This window comes from Barbus barbus, assembly GCF_936440315.1.
Source record: "Barbus barbus genome assembly, chromosome: 24".
NCBI classification, from domain to species: Eukaryota; Metazoa; Chordata; class Actinopteri; order Cypriniformes; family Cyprinidae; genus Barbus; species Barbus barbus.
The window spans coordinates 12,768,577-12,791,116 of record NC_136752.1 but is presented as its reverse complement, the minus strand read 5'-3'; the positions used below and the strand labels follow the sequence as shown (position 1 = coordinate 12,791,116).

Genomic DNA, 22,540 nt, shown 5'->3' with positions numbered 1-22,540 from the left:
TAAGTATTTTTAGCTTTGCTTAGCATAAGCTTTAACACTTTTTTACATTAGTTCACCATGTGCAGCCAACACAACGCTCTATTTAGTATACTAGCAGTGATTAAGTGTGGCTGTCCGTCATAAGGGCATTACTCTTGGTCCAGATGCATACTTTATAATCATGTGTTTATTTGATTGTGTAATGCTGTAAACATATCTGTAAGTACTAGCAATTTAAGACCTTCTCAGGGTTTGTGATTGATTGTATCATCCATCATAAATGACTTGTACTGCTCTGATACATGGAAAGCTTTCTGTACCCCAATGGGAAGCATTTACGCCCTCACTGTTGCCATCATAGTGATGTAATGGGAGGCACTTTCTGGGTTTCTCCAGAGACGACTGGTCGGCTCTAAATCTGGCCATGTCACACTTTCATAAAAGCTCAAATTTAATTTGCAGCCATTTGTGTGTTTCTCCCTCACAGTGAATAGGACTGTGGCTATAAATACCTGAAATGCACAGGGACAGAGACGCTGCGCATAATCAAAGAGAACCTCAGCAGAGACAAATAATCTGGAGAGAGGGAGAGGGAAAGAGCCGACGGAGAGCTGTAAATAATGATTAGAACCAGGAATAGAAGGAAAATGGAATCATAAATCAATAGATAGTAAAGGAAAGAAAGGGATGCTGGGAAACTGGAGGAGCGTTCAGCAGGTGGTGTGGAGGACCTGAAGAAAGTGTCCCCCTTACCTCAGCTCAGTGACTCATTTAGTGACTCATCGGTGTCCTGTCACACACACACACACACAACCCACACATCTCGCCACCCAATTAGCTGTATGTACTTCAAAAATATGCAAAACACCCAACATGGAGGCCATTTTAGCATACAATAATATTCAAAAGTGCCGACAGTGCTTTTGTTAATACATGAAAGGCATGAAATGTGTCATTTCCAAGAGGCCTATAATACCTTTAGTGAGTGTTTTGTAACGTGAAAGGGAAAAATGTAAGCCTATTTTATGCTTTTATTAAGAGCCCTCTAAAAATTGGTCACTGGTAAAACTACTACAGTGAAATATTTGCTACTATTAAAACATTTTTGGTACTCCAAGGCAATAATCGAAGGCCCTCCTATCAATTCAAGTACTTCAGCTTATGTTGTAATAAAAATAAACTTAAGATATGATGTCAGTTTAATGTTGTACATTTTTATTTTAGTGTTTTTAAGCATTTTTATTAGGATGAGTAATGTTAATCATTTTAAATAATTTTAAGACTTATTTTAAATAATTTTAAGACTAATTTTAAAACTTCCTCCTAGACATTTGGTTAAGCACTACTGTTCTAGAGATTAATTTTTATTGAAACTATTGAAACTTCTTTTCTTTTTGTTATATGAACACATTCATTTATGGTTATGTGTGGGAAGCTTTTTGCCATGCCTTTTATACGTATATAGATTTAATAGTTTTATACTCTTGCCCCAGACTGTGTGATAAAAATCAATCTAAATAACACTTAAATATTAGAGAAATCAATATGAATATCACTTTTTCATATCTGAATATTGGAACATTTTATTGTGCATCATTTCCAGCTAAGCTGTCATTTGTCAAATTATACAGTGTGTGTGCATATGTATGTATATATATATATGTGTGTGTGTGTGTGTGTGTGTGTGTATATATATATATATATATATATATATATATATATATATATATATATATATGGGAAGTCCAAAGGTTGCGGGTTCGAGTCTCGGGCCGGCAGGGATTGTAGGTGGGGGGAGTGAATGTCCAGCGCTCTCTCCACCCTCAATACCACGACTGAGGTGCCCTTGAGCAAGGCACCGAACCCCCAACTGCTCCCCGGGCGCCGCAGCATAAATGGCTGCCCACTGCTCCGGGTGTGTGTTCACAGTGTGTGTGTGTGTGTGTGTGTGTTCACTGCTGTGTGTGTGCACGTTGGATGGGTTAAATGCAGAGCACGAATTCCGAGTATGGGTCACCATACATGTCACTTCACTTCATATGTATATATATATATATATATATATATATATATATATATATATATATATATATATATATATATATATATATATATATATATATATATATATATATTAGTGCTGTTAAACGATTAATCGAGATTAATCACATCCGAAATAAAAGTTTTTGTTTACATAATGTATGTATGTGTACTGTGTATATTTATTATGTATATATAAATACACACACATGCAGTATATATTTTGAAAATATTTACATGTCTATATTTATATTCATATAAATAAATATTTTTATAAAAATAACATGTAACATATTTTTATGAAATATATGCATGCATGCATATATACACACACAGAGTTCTGGCATGGAACTCTAGATGAAACTCTGATAGGTCTAACTCAGTCTGATCTAATGACATCATCATATCACTAGCACTTACTGTAGCAGTTTGCAGCGTGCTTCAGAAACCCTCCACCTTCCCCAGGTCCACCTGTATAGATCTGCTACGAGGTGATTCATAGATGCTATATGGGGGTTATTTCATGTATGTTGTATTTGCAGCAGCAGTATTATGCTCACAGCAGCATGTTGTGGATGCATTGGCAGTAGCAAGTCTCAGTACTTGCTCTGCCACAGTAGCAGCAGCTTAGCAGATCTATTCCACCAAGACCAAATACATTAACATTGTTATGTACATTACCATGCCAATCCCTCCAAGAGTCGTCATGACAGAAATATATATATTTCTGGGTGACTGTGTATAAACAAAGCATTTGGAATGTGGTTGTGGAAATAGCACTGGTGGAAACGTTCATGGCTCATATCAAACGTTCATGATATTGTTAGTAGACTAAGTGTAGTTGTCTCTGCACATCAAACTGGGACATTTGAACTAGATGGCTGGAGTATAGACAGTTTAGCTGAAGGGTAGCTCATCAAAATTGCTTGGTGGGAACAACCCTGTATCTCTTGAAAAAGCTTTCTTTCTCAAAACAATGTGTGTTCTTCAAGCACTAGTTAATTAAGTGTGACCTGATGCACCACATGCCCCACTGTCGTTAGCACTGGCGCGTGCGCATCAGGAAATGGTCTGTATCTGTGGTGCAGATGGACAGACCCGCAGAGCACTCGGACATGACCTGGAACGGTTCAGGCCAAATGCAGGCTTGCTAACGAGGCGTGAGCGAACGCAATGATCTCAGCCATGATAGTTCAAGGGGAGCCAGGTTTCAGACAAAAGGTCTAAAATATCTCAACGTGAGGGTCTTCAAGTGTAGCACATGCTGAGATTGTGGAAATTGTTAAGAAAAGTCTGTAATCGAATGAGGTTTTCTGTGTGAGTGAAAGTTAAGGTTTAGGTGCTTAAATATACTACTTGACAAGTGCAGCTTTCTTTCCTGAGTTTAAGTATTTCTTATAGAAACAGAAAAAAAACACATTTTGTTCACATCACAGTTGTGAATAATGATGTTCTACTTGCTATTGCTAGTCAAAAGTAGATGATATTTGAACGAGGAGATGGTCTCATTCCAGAGAGCATTTTATTGCACAAGAGTACAAGAAATATTAAATATAATAATAATAATAATAATGATAATTATATAATTATATAAAAACTAAATTTTTGATTAGTAATATGCATTGCTAAGAACTTTATTTGGACAACTTTACAGGCGATTTTCTCAATATTTAGATGTTTTTGCACCCTGATTTTTTCAAATAGTTGTATCTATATGTATCTAAATATTGTCCTTTCCTAATTAATGGAAAGCTTATTTATTCAGCTTTCAGATTATGTATAAATCTCAATTTTGAAAAATTGACACTTAAGACTGGTTTTGTGGTCCAGGGTCACATTTAGGAAACATGCAAGTTCACCTACTTGTTTCTCTGAAAAAATTATGCTACAGTCAGTTATTCAACTTTGAAATGTGCGTTCCGTGTCAGAATGTCTGTTTTTGTTTTGGTCTGTGTGATTCCGCCCACTGTCAATTTACCCAATAATATTCAACACCCCTGGTTGCCGGTTGGTGGAAAAGACAATATACTGCAGCCATGGAAGCGAGCAAGTGAACTGGGTCAGAGATCACTGATTCTACCTGACCTAAAGAGCTTCGGCATCCATCTAAAGCTCAATGACCAGAGGCATATTAAAACACGGATAAATCAGATTACACTATAAGACTCAGTGCCTTCCATTATCACTTGTGCTCGTTCCTGTTGTGTGTCCTCAATCTGGGAATGCATATGAGTGTTGAATCTGAGGAGGAGGTGGGAGAAACAATATTTTGAATTTGGACTGCAATATTTCAATCATTAACCACTAACTGCTTCAACCACTAACTGCTACATTTCCATTCCAGATTTGCACAAAACTTTTGCAATTATTTTATAAATGTCGCTAAAAACTATTGCAAAATGACGGGCGGCGTTTCTATTAACCAATGTTATGCATCTAAAATGTAGTTTTTTCCTCTCGCGATAAGTCATGGTAGTGGATATCAGTAGGTTTACGTATATCACAGCCACCGCACTAGCCATTATTGTTAACTGAATGAGACAAAGGCGTGTATCTTTAGCGAAGCAGTGTGGAGAGCGGCTTCTGGGATGCTTCTGAAATATGTTGCAGCCACTGAACTACATGTTGCAGCGCAGCTGATATAAACACAAGCATTGCATTGACTAGAGTGGTCGTGAAAAGCTCCAGTGGGCGTTTTGTATGCCAGGTGACATGTAAATGCAAAAAAAACTGTCTCCTTGGAGTTTTGCAAAATATTCTTTTTTTTAATTGCCTGAAGAACCACCTCATTTGAGCGTAAAAACGTTTTTGTGATATATGGGAGTTTTTGCGAAATGTATAGTCATGGCCAAAATATCGGCAGCCTTGGTAAATATGATCAAAGAAGGCTGTGAAAATTAATCTGCACTGTTAAGATTGATCTTTCATTTAAAAAATTCACAAAAAACTAACCTTTCATTGGATAATAAGAATTTAAAACGGGGGGGAAATATCATTATGAAATAAATGTTTTTCTCAAATACACGTTGGACACAATTATTTGCACCCCTAGATATTCTTATGAGTAAAATATCTCTGAAGTATATTCCCATTCATATTCACAATTTTGAGCACTCCAGGGTGATTATGAACATGAAATTATCCAGCCATGGCCTCCGGTTTCACAGAAATATAAATAGGAGGGAAAACAAAGCCCAAATTCCCTTAATCATCCATCACAATGAGAAAAACCAAAGAATATATTTCTGATGTGCAGCAAAAGATAATTGAGCTTCACAAATTAGTGAAGTGGCTTTAAGAAAAAGCTAGAGAAGTGAAAATTCCCATTTCCACCATCAGGGCAATAATTAAGAATTTCCAATCAACAGAAAATGTTACAAAACTGTCTGGAAAAGGACGTGTGCCTACATCGTCCTAATGCATGCTGAGGAGGAGAGTTTGAGTGGCTAAAGACTCTCCAAGGACCACAGCTGGTGAATTGCAGAAAATAGTTGAGTCTCGGGGTCAGAAAACCTTAAAAAATAAAATGTCAACAGCACCTACATCACCACATGTTGTTCGGGAGGGTTTCAAGAAAAATTATCCTAGCTCATACAAAAACAAACTCCAGCATATTCAGTTATACGACTGGAACTTCAAATCAGACTGACTTCTATGGTCAGATGAAACAAAAAAATGAGCTTTTTAGCAGCAAACACTTCAGATGGGTTTGGTGCACACAGGGATAAAAAGTACCCCATGTGTATAATGAAATATACTGCTGTATTTTTGATGTTGTGGGCCTATATTTCTGCTGAAGGTCCTGGACATCTTTTTTAGACACATGGCATTCTATCAAATACAGATAAAAAAGTGACTGACTCTGTTAGAAATCTTATAATGGGCCATGTTTGGATCTTCCAACCGTACAATAATCCAAACACAAACCTCAAAAACAACACAAACATGGGTCACTGAGCACAAAACCAAGCTTCTGCTGGCCATTCCAGTCCTCTGACTTGAACCCTATAGAAAATGAGTGAGGTGAACTGAAGAGAAGAAGCACCGACATAAGACTGTTGGTACTCACTCAATAATAAAATTTTAACAGTTTTAATTTTGTGTTATCTCTGAACTTGTGTAATGTATCCACCTTATTTTAAGTAAATGGGTGCTGCTATTTGTAACTTGAATGTTTGAGGCTTGCAGTGTCAGATAGTTTAGATGTACAAAAACAGTGTTATTTTGCTTGATATCACAAATTGTTACTTGTTATCATATTATTTTAATTCATTATCATAATCATAAACACAGTGGATTGTATTTACTGCACTTTTGTTATTCTTATACTGTAGTTATTTATCTACAGTGGCTAATGAATTGGAAGTCTTGCACATTCAAAGAAAATAGCTTACTTCCGCATTGCAAAATATTAACATATAAATGAGCTCAAAACTAACACACATGAACTAAAAGCCGCAAAATTGTCATGCTATCATTAGAAGCGCTAAATTGCAGGGAAGGATGCTTACATGGCTGCCAGTGAACTGAACTCTTCATTTGCTCCTCCCATTCAAGCCAGGAATCAGGATACAGAGAGCAGGCCAACAGCACAGCACACAAGTGGGTTTTCAGGGGTTCACACTGCTGCAACATTTGAGGGGCATGTGAGTGTGGGGGGCAAGGAGCATACTGGTGGGTTTGTTTGTTAGCACCCCTGACATTTACCAGGCTAACAGAAAATGTCAGTGAATGCCAGATGTTAGCTCTGGTTATGATGAAGCTCTTGAAAAGCATGAGCTATTGATCCATAGACTCCCTCCCCTCACCCAATTCACGTCTCCTCTCACCCTGCCCCTTCACTTGCCTTTTCTCTCTCCCTCTCCTCATCTCCCTCTCTTCTCCTGCCCTGTGTGGAGCATCCGACACCTGTCAAAGATCAGAAGTCATAGGTCTGAATAATGGATCTTATGCACATACTGGCTGAAACAGTCAACATTTGCTCTCATTCCTGGGTTCTGCTGGTATCGCTCAAGCTGTGTTCAGGCATGAGAAGAGCAGCCCTGTGTTACATGAGTGAGCTACATATCATACAATAATGCAAGATAAATATGTTAAGGGAAAATGCTTTGAGCCCCACCTGAATTAGACAAGCCTCTGATGGAAAATCGGAGTTGACCTTCCCAGCTTTGACACACCATCTCACATTTTTTCACCCCCAGAGGGATGTTTTATTGCTCTGAGGTTGCTCTTTTATAAGCTTAGGAGGCTTAATGGAGTTATGTTTCTTTTGTGTGTCAATTTTGTCTTTAGACATTTCTCCTTTATTTTGTGTTTTTATTGAAATCTGACGTGATTACAAACTTTTGTGTGTCAATGATGTGACTGCTTAATTGTGTTAATTTAAAGGAATAAATCACTCAATGAAACCTCAGGACATCCAAGATGTAGAAAAGTTAATTTCTTCATCGGAACAGATTCAGATCAATTTAGCATTACAAAACTTGCAGTGAATGGGTGCCGTCAGAATGAGAGTTCAAACAGCTGATAAAAACATCACAATAATCCACAAGTAATCCACACGACTCCAGTCCATCAATTAATGTCCTGTTCATCACCTGTTGTTCTTTCACATCAAAATCCATCAACATTATTGTTCTGGACAACTGTTTTGGACTGTTTTCACTTGTAATTGGTGCTTGACCTGTGCATATTTCTCGTCCTGATTCAGCCGAGACCAAATTTTCACTGGACAAAGCAATATTATGGATAGACTTATATTTACAAAACATTAATTGGTGGACTATTCCTTGATGGATTATTGTGATATTTTTATCAGCTGTTTGGACTCTGATTCTGACGGCATCCATTCACTGCAGAGATCCATTAGTGAACAATTGATGTAATGCTAAATTTCTGTTCCTAAGAAGAAACAAACTTAACAACATCTTGGATGGCCTAAGGTCGAGTACATTTCAGCAAGTTTTCATTTTTCAGTTAAACTGTTCCTCTAAGTACATTAAAAATGCTGTTCATACATACAGTGACTTGAATACGCCTCTTTACACCACATATTTATGAATTAATAATCATGATATTTGTTAAGAATAATATATATATTCCTCATTAATATATGAGGAATATATATATATATATATATATATATATATATATATACAGTAAAGACAAAATTACTCTGCTGGCTGTGGAGACATTTACAAATATGATTAAAAGATAAATATGAGACAAAACTACAGAATGTCACATTTTGACACATAGATGTTTTACCAGCTAAGGAGTTCAGCACTTTTAGAGTTCATCCCTCTATCTGATGTGAGCATAAGTATTGGAACAGTTGCCTCACAGGTCTTTCTAGGTGATCAGCTGTGTCCTGTTGCATTAATTCTTCAGATATTAAAAGCAGGGAATGTGTCGTATCAGTTATATCCATTACTTCTGCATTCTGAATCCTGCAATCGATGATGACACACACAAACCAGGATGAAGATGAGGGAGCTGACTTTAAGAGAAAAGCAAGCAATTTGGATGCTAAAAGAAAAGAGGAAGTCAATTAGAGCTCTAGCAAAAATAAAGGGCATGGAGAAATCAAGAGTTTGGAAACCACTAGCGACACCAGCAACCAACAACGACCTGATTGGCTGAGAAAACAACAGTAATTGATGACAGACAAATCATAAAAGCTGTCTGTAAAATCACCAACAACTTCCAGAAAGCTGGGGTGATGCTCTGACAATCTACTGTCCTCAGGTGACTTTGACACAGAATTACAGATGCTACACAGCAAGATGCAAACCTCTGACCAGCACCAAAATTAGAAAGGCAAGATTAGAGTTTGCGGAAAAGCACAAAGGTGAGCCAGAAGAGTTTTGGAACTGTGTTTATGGACCGATGAGACAATGAACCTTTATCTAAGTGACAGGAAAGCAAAAATGTGGAGAAAAAAAGGGAACTGCAAATGATCCCAAGCATACAGCCTCATCTGTAAAGCATGGTGGAGGTGGTGTCATGGCATGGGCATGCATGGCTGTCTCTGGAACAGTCCCTCTCAACTTTACTGATGACTTAATGTATAATGGCAGTAGCAGAATGAATTTGGAAGGGTACAAAACCATCTTGCCTACCAATATTCAAGAAAATGCCACCAGATTCATTGGGAAGTGCTTCATATTGCATCAGGACAATGACCCAAAACACCCTGCTGGTTCAGTCAAGGAATTTATAAGGGCAAAGAAATGGAAAGTCTTAGATTGCCCAAGTCAATCTCCAGATTTAAATCCGATTGAACATGAATTTCACGAGCTGGAGAGGAGAGTAAAGGCAGAAATTGGCAACTGGCAACAATTGGAATTGGCTGCATTAAAGGCTGGGCAAAGTATTTCAAAGGATGAGAGCAAGAGTCTGGTGATGTCTATGGGTCACAGACTCATTGCTGTGATTGTGCGCAAGGGATCTGCAACTAAATAATAGCTTTTAATCTTTTATATCTGCCTTATGTTCAACTGTCCCAATACTTATGCTCACATCAATGAGTGGGATGAACTCTAAAAGTGCTGTTCTTTTTATTTGGTAATACATGAATGTGTAGAAACAGCTAATAATAAAATGTGACATTGTGTAGTTTTGTCTCATATTCATATTTTAATCATATTTGCAAATGTCTTGACTCCACAGACAACAGAGCAATTTTGTATTTACTGTTCCAATACTTATGGAGGGCACTGTATATATATATATATATATATATATATATATATATATATATATATATATATATATATATATATATATACACACACACACACACACACACACACACACACATATATATATATATATATATATATATATATATATATATATAGTTTTATTATTATACCACATGACAATATCAGAGTTAAATTTAATTTTAAACTTTTTTTAAATTTTCTCTAATACAAACACACATGCACACACACAAAACCAACATAAAAAAATCTTCTAAGGACTGCCCAAGATTTATGATAGATGGTGTAACACTTTGCGATAGGTACTGTTTGTTGCATTAACTAATATTAACTAAATGAACAATACGTTAAATTATATTATTAATCTTTGTCAATGTTAGTTAATACAAATGCAACTGTGTATTTTTAGTTTGTGTTAGCTCAGATCCATTAAATAATATTAAACTTTTGATTTTAATATATTAGCAAATGTTAAAATTAACACTAAGATTAATAAATGCTTTACAAGTATTTTTTTATTGTTTGCTATTGACAATGTTAACTAATGTTAACAAATGTAACCTTATTGTACAACCTTAAGTGTTACTTTTATTTACACTCCTTTATGTCATATATTATGGTTTCTAAAGGGGACACATGAGAAGTCTTGTTATCAGTAGGAGAAAAGTCTCCATTTGCTCAAGATGTTATCTAATAAGTGTGGAAACAATTGAGATCTCATTTGTGATTTTTCTTTCCTGTGGACAGGCTCCTTCCCTGGAACATTTTGTGTCACCTTCAGTCAGCTGACTGAATGATTGAGCGGTGAAATGGAGCTGAAACACTAGCTGCACGGTTTGAGATCCTCTCCTTGTTGAGGAAAATCCTGTTGGCATTGTGACAGGTGAAACTCTGGTGAAACGTCCTGTTCACTTTGCATTTTTCAGATGCATGTGCAGTTTTGCCACTTGTCCCCAGAAATCTAATTCATGCAGTGAAGTGGTAAATGGGCTCTGTGCATGATGCATTCAGACATACAATGACAGCAGAGTGAAGCTCTTTTCAATAAATTGACAGCCTTTCACACGTGTCGTCATTTGTCATCAGAGAACTGCAAACAATCTCTCTCATCTGTAGACAACCTTTATCTGTAGATCATTTTGCAAGAATTTAAGTTTCATTTCTGAACATTAAGTTATGTACTTTATTTTTTTTATTATTATTATTTTGCTGTTTTACTGTGTCTTGTAAGATCCTGTTTTTATTGAATGCTCATCTTTAGACACCCATAACTGGTTGCTCTTGGTCAGCTTTGTTTAATTTTGTGGATGTTTGGTCATTACATATTGTTGGTTAGTCTTGTTTAGTCACTGAATGTTGTTGAAAAGTCTTCATTGGACATTGTTGGTTAGTCTCGTGTAGTCATTGGTCAACGGCTAGTCTTGTTTATTCATTGGTTGTTGTTGATCAGTCTTGTTTAATCATAGATTTTTGATGGTTAGTCTTGTTTACTCATTGGTGGTTGTTGGTCAGTCTTTTCAGTAATTAATTGATATTGGTTAGTCTTCTAATTCTTGTTTAGTAATTGGTTGTTGTTGGTCAGTCGTAGTCATTGGTTTTTGTTGTTCAGTCTTTACTCAGTTGTTGTTGGTCAGTCTTTTTATTCATGGATTGTTGTTGGTTATTTTTGTTCAGTCATTGGTTGTTGTTTATCAGTCTTGCTTAGTCATAGATTGTTGTTTGTTATTCTTGTCTAGTCATTAGTTGTTGTTGTTCAGTCTTGTTTAGTCATAGATTGTTGTTGGTTATTCTTCTTTGTCATTTGTTGCTGTTCATTTAGTCTTCTTATCTTATACCCCTACAATATATTTATATGGTGAATGTGATTTCACACGTTCAGAAATGTGCAACATGTTCCTGGATCAACATCCTTGTTGATGCTGGAGCAACATTCCAATTAACCAATCAGAATTGAGGGTTAACTTTTCAGGAAATGTCTCTTCAAGGCTTACAATCAGGGTTGGGTGCTTCTACACCCTTGTTAATCAGCTATCATTTCCTATCTTTTTCCAAAAGATGTTGATCCAGGAACATGTCTTGGCAAAATCACGGCGACCATGTTTAGAGTCCTTGGTCAAGCCTCATCTATCTAGTCGAGTTCTGCTTTTTTATGGTTTTTGTTTACCTTCACATTCTCAATAACACTGTGCGTGGGTCTTCAGTTTCATCATAATGTCCATTTTTTTATACAAACACTGACTGTGTGGACATAGCATGAGGAGATTTAGAGGCATAAAATCCTTAGATAATGTTAAATAAATTTGTTTTTTAATTTTTTTTTTTTTTATTTGTTTTTTTTATTTGTCACATACACAATTATACAGAGTATAACCAGCAGTGAAATTTGTGCTCTGCATTTAACCCATCCAAGTGTACACACAGTAGTGAACATACACCCGGAGCAGTGGGCAGCCAACGCTGCAGCGCCCGGGGAGCAGTTGGGGGTTCGGTGCCTTGCTCAAGGGTCTCACCTCAGTCGTGGTATTGAGGGTGGAGAGAGTGTTGGTTATTCACTCCCCCCACCTACAATCCCTGCCGGACCTGAGACTCGAACCCACGACCTTCGGGTTACAAGTCCAACTCTCTATCCATCAGGCCACGACTGCCCCTCGCAGTAAAGCAGAGAGAATAAACTTGTTTCTGTAACACTTTGTGCTGAGATGTGTTGCACCACAGGCTGTTTTGAAGAATTAACTTTCACAAAGAAACAATGTGCTTTGCTGGTGTGCACAAGAATGTCTTTTTGTTGCTGTTGTTAGTGATGTTTGCCACCAAATGTTACTCCTACTTTTACATAATTACCGGCTCCTGTTGAAGCCATTAAGCTTTGCAACGAATGCAAAGATGATTATAATTGTAATTAGCTTCATGAGAGCAGCGAGCAGCAGAGAGAGATTACACTCCATTCAAAACACATTCCGGTGAACGATTCTAAAGGCACGCTTGCTTCAAAAAAGCATGTGATTCCCAAGAGTCATTGAGACAAGCTATCATTTTCTGAAGAACCTGTAAATGTGCAAGAAACAGTGGTTACAGTATACAGTCCTCAGAAGACAATTAGGCCATTAGAGAAAAATTGATGGACAGTCTCGATAGGACGTTAAAATCAACAACAACAACAACAAAATCTAAATGGTTCTTTTTAGTTTCTCAATATGTATTCCTGTAATTTCATTTTTGATTAGACGTACACAATATAACTTTAAGAACGTCACCAAAAATGAATTTGAAAAAAATAAATAAAAATGAACTAATAGCTATTTAGGCTACTACGTAATGTTAACCATTAGCTAAATAGCAACTGTGGCTAGTTTATAATGTTCAAAAATATCCAAATATCTAAAGCTAGTTCATTTTTATGATTGCCAAATAGCTATTGTGGCTAGTTTACAATGCTCACCAATAGCCCAATAGCTAAGGCTAGTTTATAATGTTTAGCCAAATAGCTATAAGATCCTAATGTTTACCATCCCTTACAAAAATTAGCCATGGTTTTATTGTAGTAAAAGTGAAGTAAACATCATTTTTTAGCATATTGATTACCATCTGTATAACCATAGTTTTACTACAAATACCATGGCTAGTGTAGCAAACCATGGTTAATTTGTGGTTACCACGGTTTTACTTGTAACCATGTTTTTTTTTTTTTTTTGTAGTAAAACCGTGGCTAATTTTCATAAGGGATGAGATGGCTATTGTAGCTAGTTTATAATGTTCACCAATAGCCAAATAGATATTCAGGCTAGTTAATAATGCCCGCTAGCTATTAGCTGTTGTTGCTAGTTCATGTTGACTTTTAATATATGAAATACCTGAAGCCATCACTTGTCATGGTGTAACTACAGTACTTTTGTAAGGGGGGGAAAATGAAAATGAGTTTTCAGGAGCAGACAGCATCTGTGAAACTATTGTGTGTGTGACTGTAGAGCAGCTGTAGCCATGTTCTGTACTTAATGTGTACATTAAATGCGAGAGCAGATGTAGCAGTGTTCAGTAGTTGGTGTGTAAACAGAGCAGGAGAACTCACCCGCTCTCAGTGTATAAGTAGCTCCAAGCAGATGGCACAGTTATGGCAGCTAGAGAAGAGAAGTCACAGCAACTTCAGGCAGCAGCTGCTCCTTTCATGCTGATATAGGACCCGCTGCTGAGTTTTTACAATTCAAATCCATACCTGAAACAGTAAAAATCTGATTTTGTAGATTTCAGTGTAATGTTCGCAGCTTTCACAGCTCGTTGGTCCAGAGCGAGGTGGAGAGGAGGGAGATGTGGTGCACTTACAGACGGTGTGGATGAGTAAACCATGAAGAACATATTGGGTGAACAGAATGGCAAAAACAGACATGAAAGAAACATAGAGCTGAGATGGCAGGAGATTATGCTCGTCAACATTGTTATGGACTAGAGCCAAGGAGGTGGGACGGCATCTGTGACTAACTTTGAAGTTTGTGCATAAATGTGTTTCCCATCAGTCCTTTCACTGTACTGTGTATGACACTGCTTTCTGTGAAACAAAGATTTGAAGTGCACAAAATTGCATGTTATTTGGACCCATGATTGATTCCTAAATGCTTGTAATATTTTCAAACAAGTTTGAATAGATGATGTGTTTTGTAAAGAAGTCGTTTTAACGTCAGAATAAAAAAAATACAAAAGGTTGGCTTTATTTTTTTTTAATTGCTACATCTCACAATTATATATTTTATTATTATTTTTTTTTTTTACAATTTTGAATTTACTTATTGTAAATGCAGCTTTATTTCAAACTTAATCTTAAAGGGAAATGTAACTATATTAGTTGGTAATTTTGTATGAATTTGTTCGAATATGTAAAAAATAAAAAAAAATATTTTTTGAGAAAATGCATGGAAGGCCACCCATAAATCTAAACCTCACAGGGGCGAAAGCAGATCATATTATACACAAAAGATATTGTATTAATTCATAACAAGTCGCCACCAAATTGCCATAATATAAAATAGTTATGAATTAGTTATGAATTGACATAAGAGTGTGTTATTTCTTATAACTGCAGTTTTATATCTCTCAATTGCAGCTTTATTTTGTAACTTTGACTTTGTATCTCACAAAGTTGCTAGGCCTAGTTGTTTTTTAGAATACAAATACATAAACATATATTTCAAAAACAAGGATAAAACTACTATAATAAGATCAACAAACAATAGTATGACATTATTTTACATTAATCTGAATAATTACGTGGGCCTATATACAAATATATAGCATGTATTTATGTATTTATTTGGTATCTGTAGACTATCACAGAGACAGGTGTGCTTTCTCAAACCAGCTATTTAATGATATCTGTCAGGTAGTAGGGACATTTTATGTGTATTGGGAAAAATAGCTTGAAGCACCTTTAAGTAAGTGAATGTCTGCAGATTTTACAGATGGTGTTTTACAGCCTATTTAACATAACAGTAAAGTGAACCCTCTAGTGGTGTAGTCATATCAGTACACTTTTTTTAGGAGGCAGTTTCATTTTCTCAGATACTGGGCCTATGAGTCCCATTTACTTCCTGTTGGCCTCAAAGTCTCATTCCTGTTATTATGGCAGAATGTAATTTTCTCCTCTCAGCTAAGTTCTTAAAGTATCTCAGCTTCTCTAATGAAAGCATCATAATTTAGCTTTAGGTAAGAAATGAGAGAGAAATCTGTGCCTTCCAATAAATATAGTGTGACTCCATGGTGTTGAGCTCTAGAAGATCATACAAGCTCAAGATCACAGATAATCAATCCCTGACAGTCGCGTCCTGTCTCCATCCCTGCCTAGACAGGCGCCCGTCGGCCACTGTCCCCAATGGTATATAGTGGTGTCTTTAACACAGGATGAGAAGAGAGAGGGCAAGATTATCACTTCCAGTTATCACACACTACTGATCGCACAACAAAACCACATAGAATAAATCCTAATGAACATGTTATTTAATGTTGGATGTTTGGGAGCAAAAAGAATATTTGTTTAATTTTTTTTTTTTTTTGCGCTCCACCAGTGGAAATAGTTTCAAATGAAGTCACAGCAGAATCAACTGTCGTGTCTTTGAGCAACACGAAGTAGTGGTATTTTGTTCTGTAATGAAGCAGTGTTGTTAAATGAATCAGTTGAGTGACTGATTCAAATGACTCACTAACAAAGACAGTGACTGTGCCTGAAAGCTTAGGCAGCTGACTTGTTACCTCATTGCCCTATCAGGCAATGACTTTGCAGGCAGCATTTGCGCATGGCATGACTGATTTCAGACAGACTTCTGAGCATAATGGTTTAATGATCTACAACAAAATAGAGAGAGCTTTGGTAATAAATGTGAATGAGTGTATATGTAATCACTACAATATTAATTTATCTCTTAAAGGGGTCATCGGATGCAAAATTTACTTTAGAAGTTGTTTGAACATAAATGTGTGTTGGAAGTGTGTGTACACATCCATCCTATAATGATAAAAATCCACTCTGTGGTTTTTTTAAATCCCTATTTTAAAATCCGCTTTCTCAAATCAGGCTGTTCTGAGATTCCTGGCAGAATGACATAGTTCTGCACAGACAGCTCCCACGATAGCTAATTGAGAAGCTGTCTTACCTTAGACCAGCCCTGAGTGAGCTAAGAGCTGTTCACCATTGTGTCGACTCTGGTCCAGGGGTAAACAAGAATGTCTCTGATTAAGGGATTGAGGTGTTTTGTTGTTGGATGTAATAATGAATATAGCAGTCATCATTTACTCCTGTCATTTACATCTGAGCCGCTGAAGAAGCAGAGGATTAATGTTACTTTCGTTTTGATCTTTCTAAATGCGTCTATGTTCGCGCGAATCATTCGTGATCCAGCTTCATCTACAGAAGAAGTGAGTATAAGGGTTTTTATCTTTGCAAATCGCCTTTCCTAATAATGTGCTAATTAACCAGTTTCGCGGCTGAAGTTTACAGCCTGCTCGTCATGGAAAAGAGTAGCGGGGTCAGCAGAGCTCATTAGCATTTAAAGCAACACGGACTAAAAAACAACTCGCTGAAAACTGCCGATTTTGACAGGGTAAAGGTGTTTTTTGCACTACCATTGAAAAATTTTAACCAAAGTATGTTAGACTTTTCATTAGGACCCTAAAGAATCATATTAAAATGGGCATCCAATGACCCCTTTAAATTTTAACCAAAGTATGTTAGACTTTTCATTAGGACCCTAAAGAATCATATTAAAATGGGCATCCAATGACCCCTTTAAATTACGAAAAACGAAAAAGTTGGCCAAACACATACTGACCACCAACCACAATTTTACAATGCATTTAACTTTTTCGCTCAGTTGTCATGGAATACAAAATCTTAGTAGAACGGATGTGAGATCATTGGATTCAGATGTACCTTGGCTTGTTGCCTTTCTACCTCTGTATGCTGCCTGCAGAGGTGGCATTTTACAGCTTTTTAAGCCCTTTTTTTTGTTTCTTAAGGAATCAGTGTTGTTGAATGAATCGGTGAAGTGAATGATACAGATGACGAATAATTCAATTACAGTTGCCTGTTTAGTTTTTTTAAAAATCAGTGTTGCTAAGTGAATCGATTGAGTTAATAATTCAAATGACTCACTAATAATGATAAGCACTTGTTGCCACCTGCTAGTAATGATAAAACCTGTAGAATGAATCATTGAAAAATGCCCACTGATAATACACATACTCTGGTATGGCACGAACACAGACAAGCGAAAGTTATAGAAAAAAAGAGCGAGACATTCTTGCAGAGTGTGTCAGATTGTGTTTGAAAGTAGTTGTAGTTTGCCTTAGCTATCTCAGCCACAAAACTTTGCAAAAATGTGACAAAAACAGCAAAGTGCATTTTCACACTACGCCATTAGTATGGTAGATTGTTACAAGAAAAGCTACACTACTAGGAAAACAGCTGAGCTGCTGTCACACTTTTAAAAAAAATTAAAAGTAGCAGCATTGCTACTTTTAGTTCCTCCCCAACACAACACTGGTTTGAAGAATACAAACATCCCACAAGGTCATATTCTCACAGAGAATGTATATCCATAATGGATATGTGATATCAATCTGGTTAACTGATCCCTCCCCTTGTTTTCTGTTTCCTTTTTTGTTTACTGTCATTTTCTATATCTGAAATGTAATCTGTGTAATTCCTTCTCTGTATATTCCAGCTTTATACTATATCTCCTTTCCTTCTCTTCTGCATCTGCACCTCTGCAGGTACATCAGAACAATGTATCTTGGAATCCAGAGCCGCAGACGAAAGGAGAACCAGCGACGCTTCTACTGGGCCATGATGTACGAGTATGCCGATGTCAACATGCTCCGTCTATTGGAGACATTTCTGGAAAGCGCTCCACAGCTGGTTCTCCAGCTCTGCATCATGATCCAGAAGAACCGGGCAGAAACGCTGCAGTGTAAGGAGTGCCTCTAGGCTCTGTAATGAGACCACTGACATTTTGAACAGTACTTCTTATGTGTGTCAATGATGAATGTTTTTGGATGTATAAATCTTGCTGGGATAACTCTGAAACCTTGGTGAGAAGAATGTGACAATTTATACCTTTCAGAAGATATATTCACTCATGATTTCATATTTTGTGACTGTGGCGTAGCATAATGCAATTATAGGTTAATTTCAGTAGTGAGAGTTGTTTCAAATTGACTGTTGGTGATTTGTCACATGCATTGCATGCTCTAGCTACATTTCCTGATTAGAAATGCTACTTGAAAGAAATGCTACTGTAAATGTACCTTTAATTTTTTATGAGTGCAACTCAAGGCTCTGTAACAACATGATGCATGGCCAAAATTTGCAGTTAGGTTAGCTTTTCAAGTGACAACAGTATATGCCCAACTGGATCTCACAGCTTTGTGTTGCATTAATTTATCAACACGTCCAACAATCATCTTAATCTTTAAGAAAACTGACACATCATGGCAAATCTATACTGTACATCTGGAAAAAAGGCTGACTTGTGGATGAATCTGAAAATAAGGGCCTCTCTGGCTGAGACTTTTTGAATGATCAACTGTGTTTGTGGGGAGCATGTTTTTTCTGCTGTGCAGCAGATAATCTGAGCCATAAAACCATTTCTTACGTTTGAGGTGACAGCACTGCCAGCAGTGCAGATGCCTCCATGAGCATGAAGTCTGAGCTCAGCAGGATGAATGATAAATGTCTTAGAAAAAAGATATATAGAACAAGAAAAAGGTTTTGTTTTTGGAAAATGGCTTCAACAAATGGTAGGCAGGTGTTGTGGAAATGATAAGACAGTGATTGATGCTGTTTGTATGTGCTAGCGTGCTTTTCATTAGCATTACTGGATACAGACAGTTTAAGTTATTCTGTGTTCTTTTAAGTTAAGTTCTGTGTTCTTTTTTGACACACAGAAAATTTCCAAAGATTGCAGTGTTAGAATAACAGACAGAGTAGAACCTGGTATTGAAGCACACTTTAATGTGGTCCATTGTGGTCCTGATACTTGTCCATTTATCATCTTAAAGGGAAAGTTCACCCCAAAATTACAAAACCTATCTGTGATTTACTCACATTACAATTATAATTACATTACAATTATTTTTTAAAGATATTCATATTAATTACAACTATAAACAAGCAACGACACATTGGAAATTGAATAAGAATAATTGTATGTCTCTCTGTTGTCCAGGTGTGTCGGCGGTTGCATCTCTCCTCTCTCTTTCCTGGGTTCTGGCCTCATACCACAAGCTTCTGCGCGATTCCCGCGACGACCAAAAGAGCATGAGCTACCGGGGAGCATTGGTGCATCTTCTGTGGCGTTTCTTCACCATTTCTTCTCGGGCGCTATCTTTCGCCCTCTTTGCCTCGGTTTTCCACATCTACTTTGGCATTTTTGTGGTGCTGCACTGGTGTGCCATGGCCTTCTGGGTAATCCACGGAGGCACCGACTTCTGTATGTCCAAGTGGGAGGAGGTGCTATTCAACATGGTGGTAGGCGTGGTCTACGTCTTCTGCTGGTTTAACGTCAAGGAGGGAAGGACCCGATTCCGCATGGTGGTTTATTATTCGCTGGTGCTGGTGGAAAATACCATCCTTACTGCTCTGTGGTACACCTACAGAGACCCGGTTACTACCGACTCCTACGCTGCATCCGCCCTCTGCAGCGTCTTCCTGTGCTTTGCCTCCGGAGTGGCCTGCATGGTCCTCTACTACGGGGTCCTGCACCCCATGGGGCCCCGGCTGAGGGTGCTAGCCAGTTCCTGCTGTGCTGAGCTGCTCTGGGGCCTCCCCTTACCACCCGAGGCTGAGCCCATGGCTCCCACTCCGGGGCCTCGGGGCTCCCAAGCCACGCCGACTAGGGGGATGGCTTCAGGGGACTACAGCGAGCCAGAGGAGGCCGCCACAGACACTTGTCTGCCAGTGTTCCAGGTTAGATCCACAGAGCCCACTGATGCGGCGGGTCGGCCCATCCCCCCCGAGGGGCCCCTCATCAAGATTGACATGCCCAGGAAGCGCTACCCGGCCTGGGATGCTCACTTTGTTGATCGACGTTTGCGGCGGACCATAAACATCCTCCAGTACATCAGCCCCAATGCAGTGGGCATCAGGTACAGGGATGGACCCCTCCTCTACGAGCTGCTCCAGTACGAGTCCTCCCTGTGAAGGTGGGCGATGCCGCTCTTTCTCTACTCTCATGCCCTCTCTGGTTCTCCACTTCCCTTGGTGCTTTTTCTTCAGAGTTTTTATTTAGTTGTGCTCTCTAGCTATAAGAGTGCATCTAAAAGAGTCTAAACAGAGAATATTCAACATATATTTTGACTAACAGAGTATAGAGTTGGAGAACAAAAAGTCCGAAATACAAAATTCCCTAGATTGGGTTACTATGGTGTGCTAATGTGTATGTTTGATGGTGTTTGTGGCCCTGTCGCCTCTGACATGTGCATGATGGGAATGATGGAGGAACATAGTCTTTAGCATCCTCATTCTGATTTCGCTTTTACCATTTTGTGCCTACGTTTTTCCTAGACAGTTGTGGTGACAACTGATCTTAAAGATGGCAAATGAGTCAATATTAGCTAGACACTAAAAAGCACATTTGATTGTCAAATAAAGCACACGATGCCCCACTCCTTTTCTCCTTTCATAAAGGGGGAAGAGGTTTGAAATTGTTGGGAAAGTGCACCAAAAAGGTACAATCGTTTTTCAAATAAAATGCAATGATGTCATGTAGAAATTGATGTTAAATTTTGGTGATGGCCTACCATATTACACTGCCACCACTATTTTAATCATCAAGGGCCTTAATATTTAAATTAACATGTCTTTTCCTACTGAATCTCACTAGTGGTGTGAAATCTTCAGCTCTGTAATCTGAGGGAGTTGAATATTTGAATTTTTTACATATGGCCCACTATTTTTTTAACCCATCTATAGTATGTGAGAGTGCACTTTATGACTGCTATGTCTAAATAAATGGGACATATTTTATTATATACTCTACCGTTCAAAAGTTTGGGCTTAGTAAGCAAAAAGGATACATTAAATTGATCAAGTGACAGTATACAGTACAACTGTTCTATTCTGTTTAAAGAATAATGTAATTACTTTTCTTTCTCAAATAAATGCTATTCTTTGAACATTTTATTCATCAAAGAATCCTAAAAATGTACCACGGTTTCCTCAAAAATATTAAGCAGCATGAATGCTTTCCATATTTATAAGAATAAATGTTTCTTGAGCACCAAAGTCATCATATTAGAATGATTTCTGAAGGATCATTTGACACTGAAAACTAGAGTAATGACTGCTATACTAACGTCTAAAATATACCCAAAACTTTTAAACGATAGTGAATATGATTATTATTATTTTTTAATATGGCCCACTTATATTTTTTTTAACCCATTTATATTACATGTGAGTGCAACTGATGAAAGCTAGAAAGAATAAATAGAATTTCCTTAAATAAGTCCTTCCATAAACACACATACACAAAAACTAAATAATAATACTCGTTGAACATATTTTGTCATATCATTTGTCATAAATATGCTTCAAGTGATTTAACGTAAATTAATTGAAATGGGTTACATCAAAGTTATTTTTGAGGGTTAAATCATGGGTGAGAAAACCGATCTCTAAAGTAACAATTGTTTGTTACCATTTTTACAGTGTAATAATGAACAGAAATATTTGCAGTGTGTGGTGCTCAACTCTAACCTTTAGTACTCCTCCATCATTCCCTGTACAAAATTGCTTTTTTCTGTCCACTTAAACATTTTCTTCAGAAAAAGGCTAATGGCTTCTCAAAAGGTGAAGAACCTTGATAAACTTACACGTTTAAATGGTATACCATTCACATTCAAAATGTACTATACTCATTTTTGATAAAAGAAAAAGGTTCTTTATTTGAATTGTGCAATATTTTTTTGAAAATGTACTTTGAAATGATTGGAGAAAAAGGTGTTGCTTTTGCCTGAAATTAGCTAAGTTTATACAACACCATCGAATGCATGCCAAGGTTGCACATATTGAGGATTGACTGGGTTGCCAGGTGCCAACCAACGAATGAGGGTTTCTAATGTGCAAAATAATTGAATTGAACGTCCCATTTTTTATGTTTTTATTTTCAGTATCCTGTAAATGGTGCACTTAAAACAAACCTGAGGGTTGCCTCTACAAAAAGCCACTTGTTTACCTCCAATCCTGAGGTAATTTTCCCCTGATTTCATCAATTCAATTGAGAATGAATGAATTGCTCTGTGAGGGCCGAGGTAAT

At 37.3% G+C, this 22,540-nt stretch overlaps 1 protein-coding gene across 1 annotated transcript in view; it reads left to right on the top strand.

The window, feature by feature from the left end:
• LOC306843792 (XK-related protein 6-like) overlaps positions 1-20,424 on the top strand; it is a gene marked incomplete at both ends in the record, with an annotated part of 55,914 nt that extends 35,490 nt beyond the window's left edge. The window contains 2 exons of the mRNA XM_079375465.1: positions 17,997-18,193; positions 19,451-20,424. Coding sequence (XP_079231591.1) covers positions 17,997-18,193; positions 19,451-20,424 — 1,171 coding nt within the window. The remainder of the gene's footprint in view (positions 1-17,996; positions 18,194-19,450) is intronic.
• Between the last annotated feature and the right edge of the window lie 2,116 nt (positions 20,425-22,540).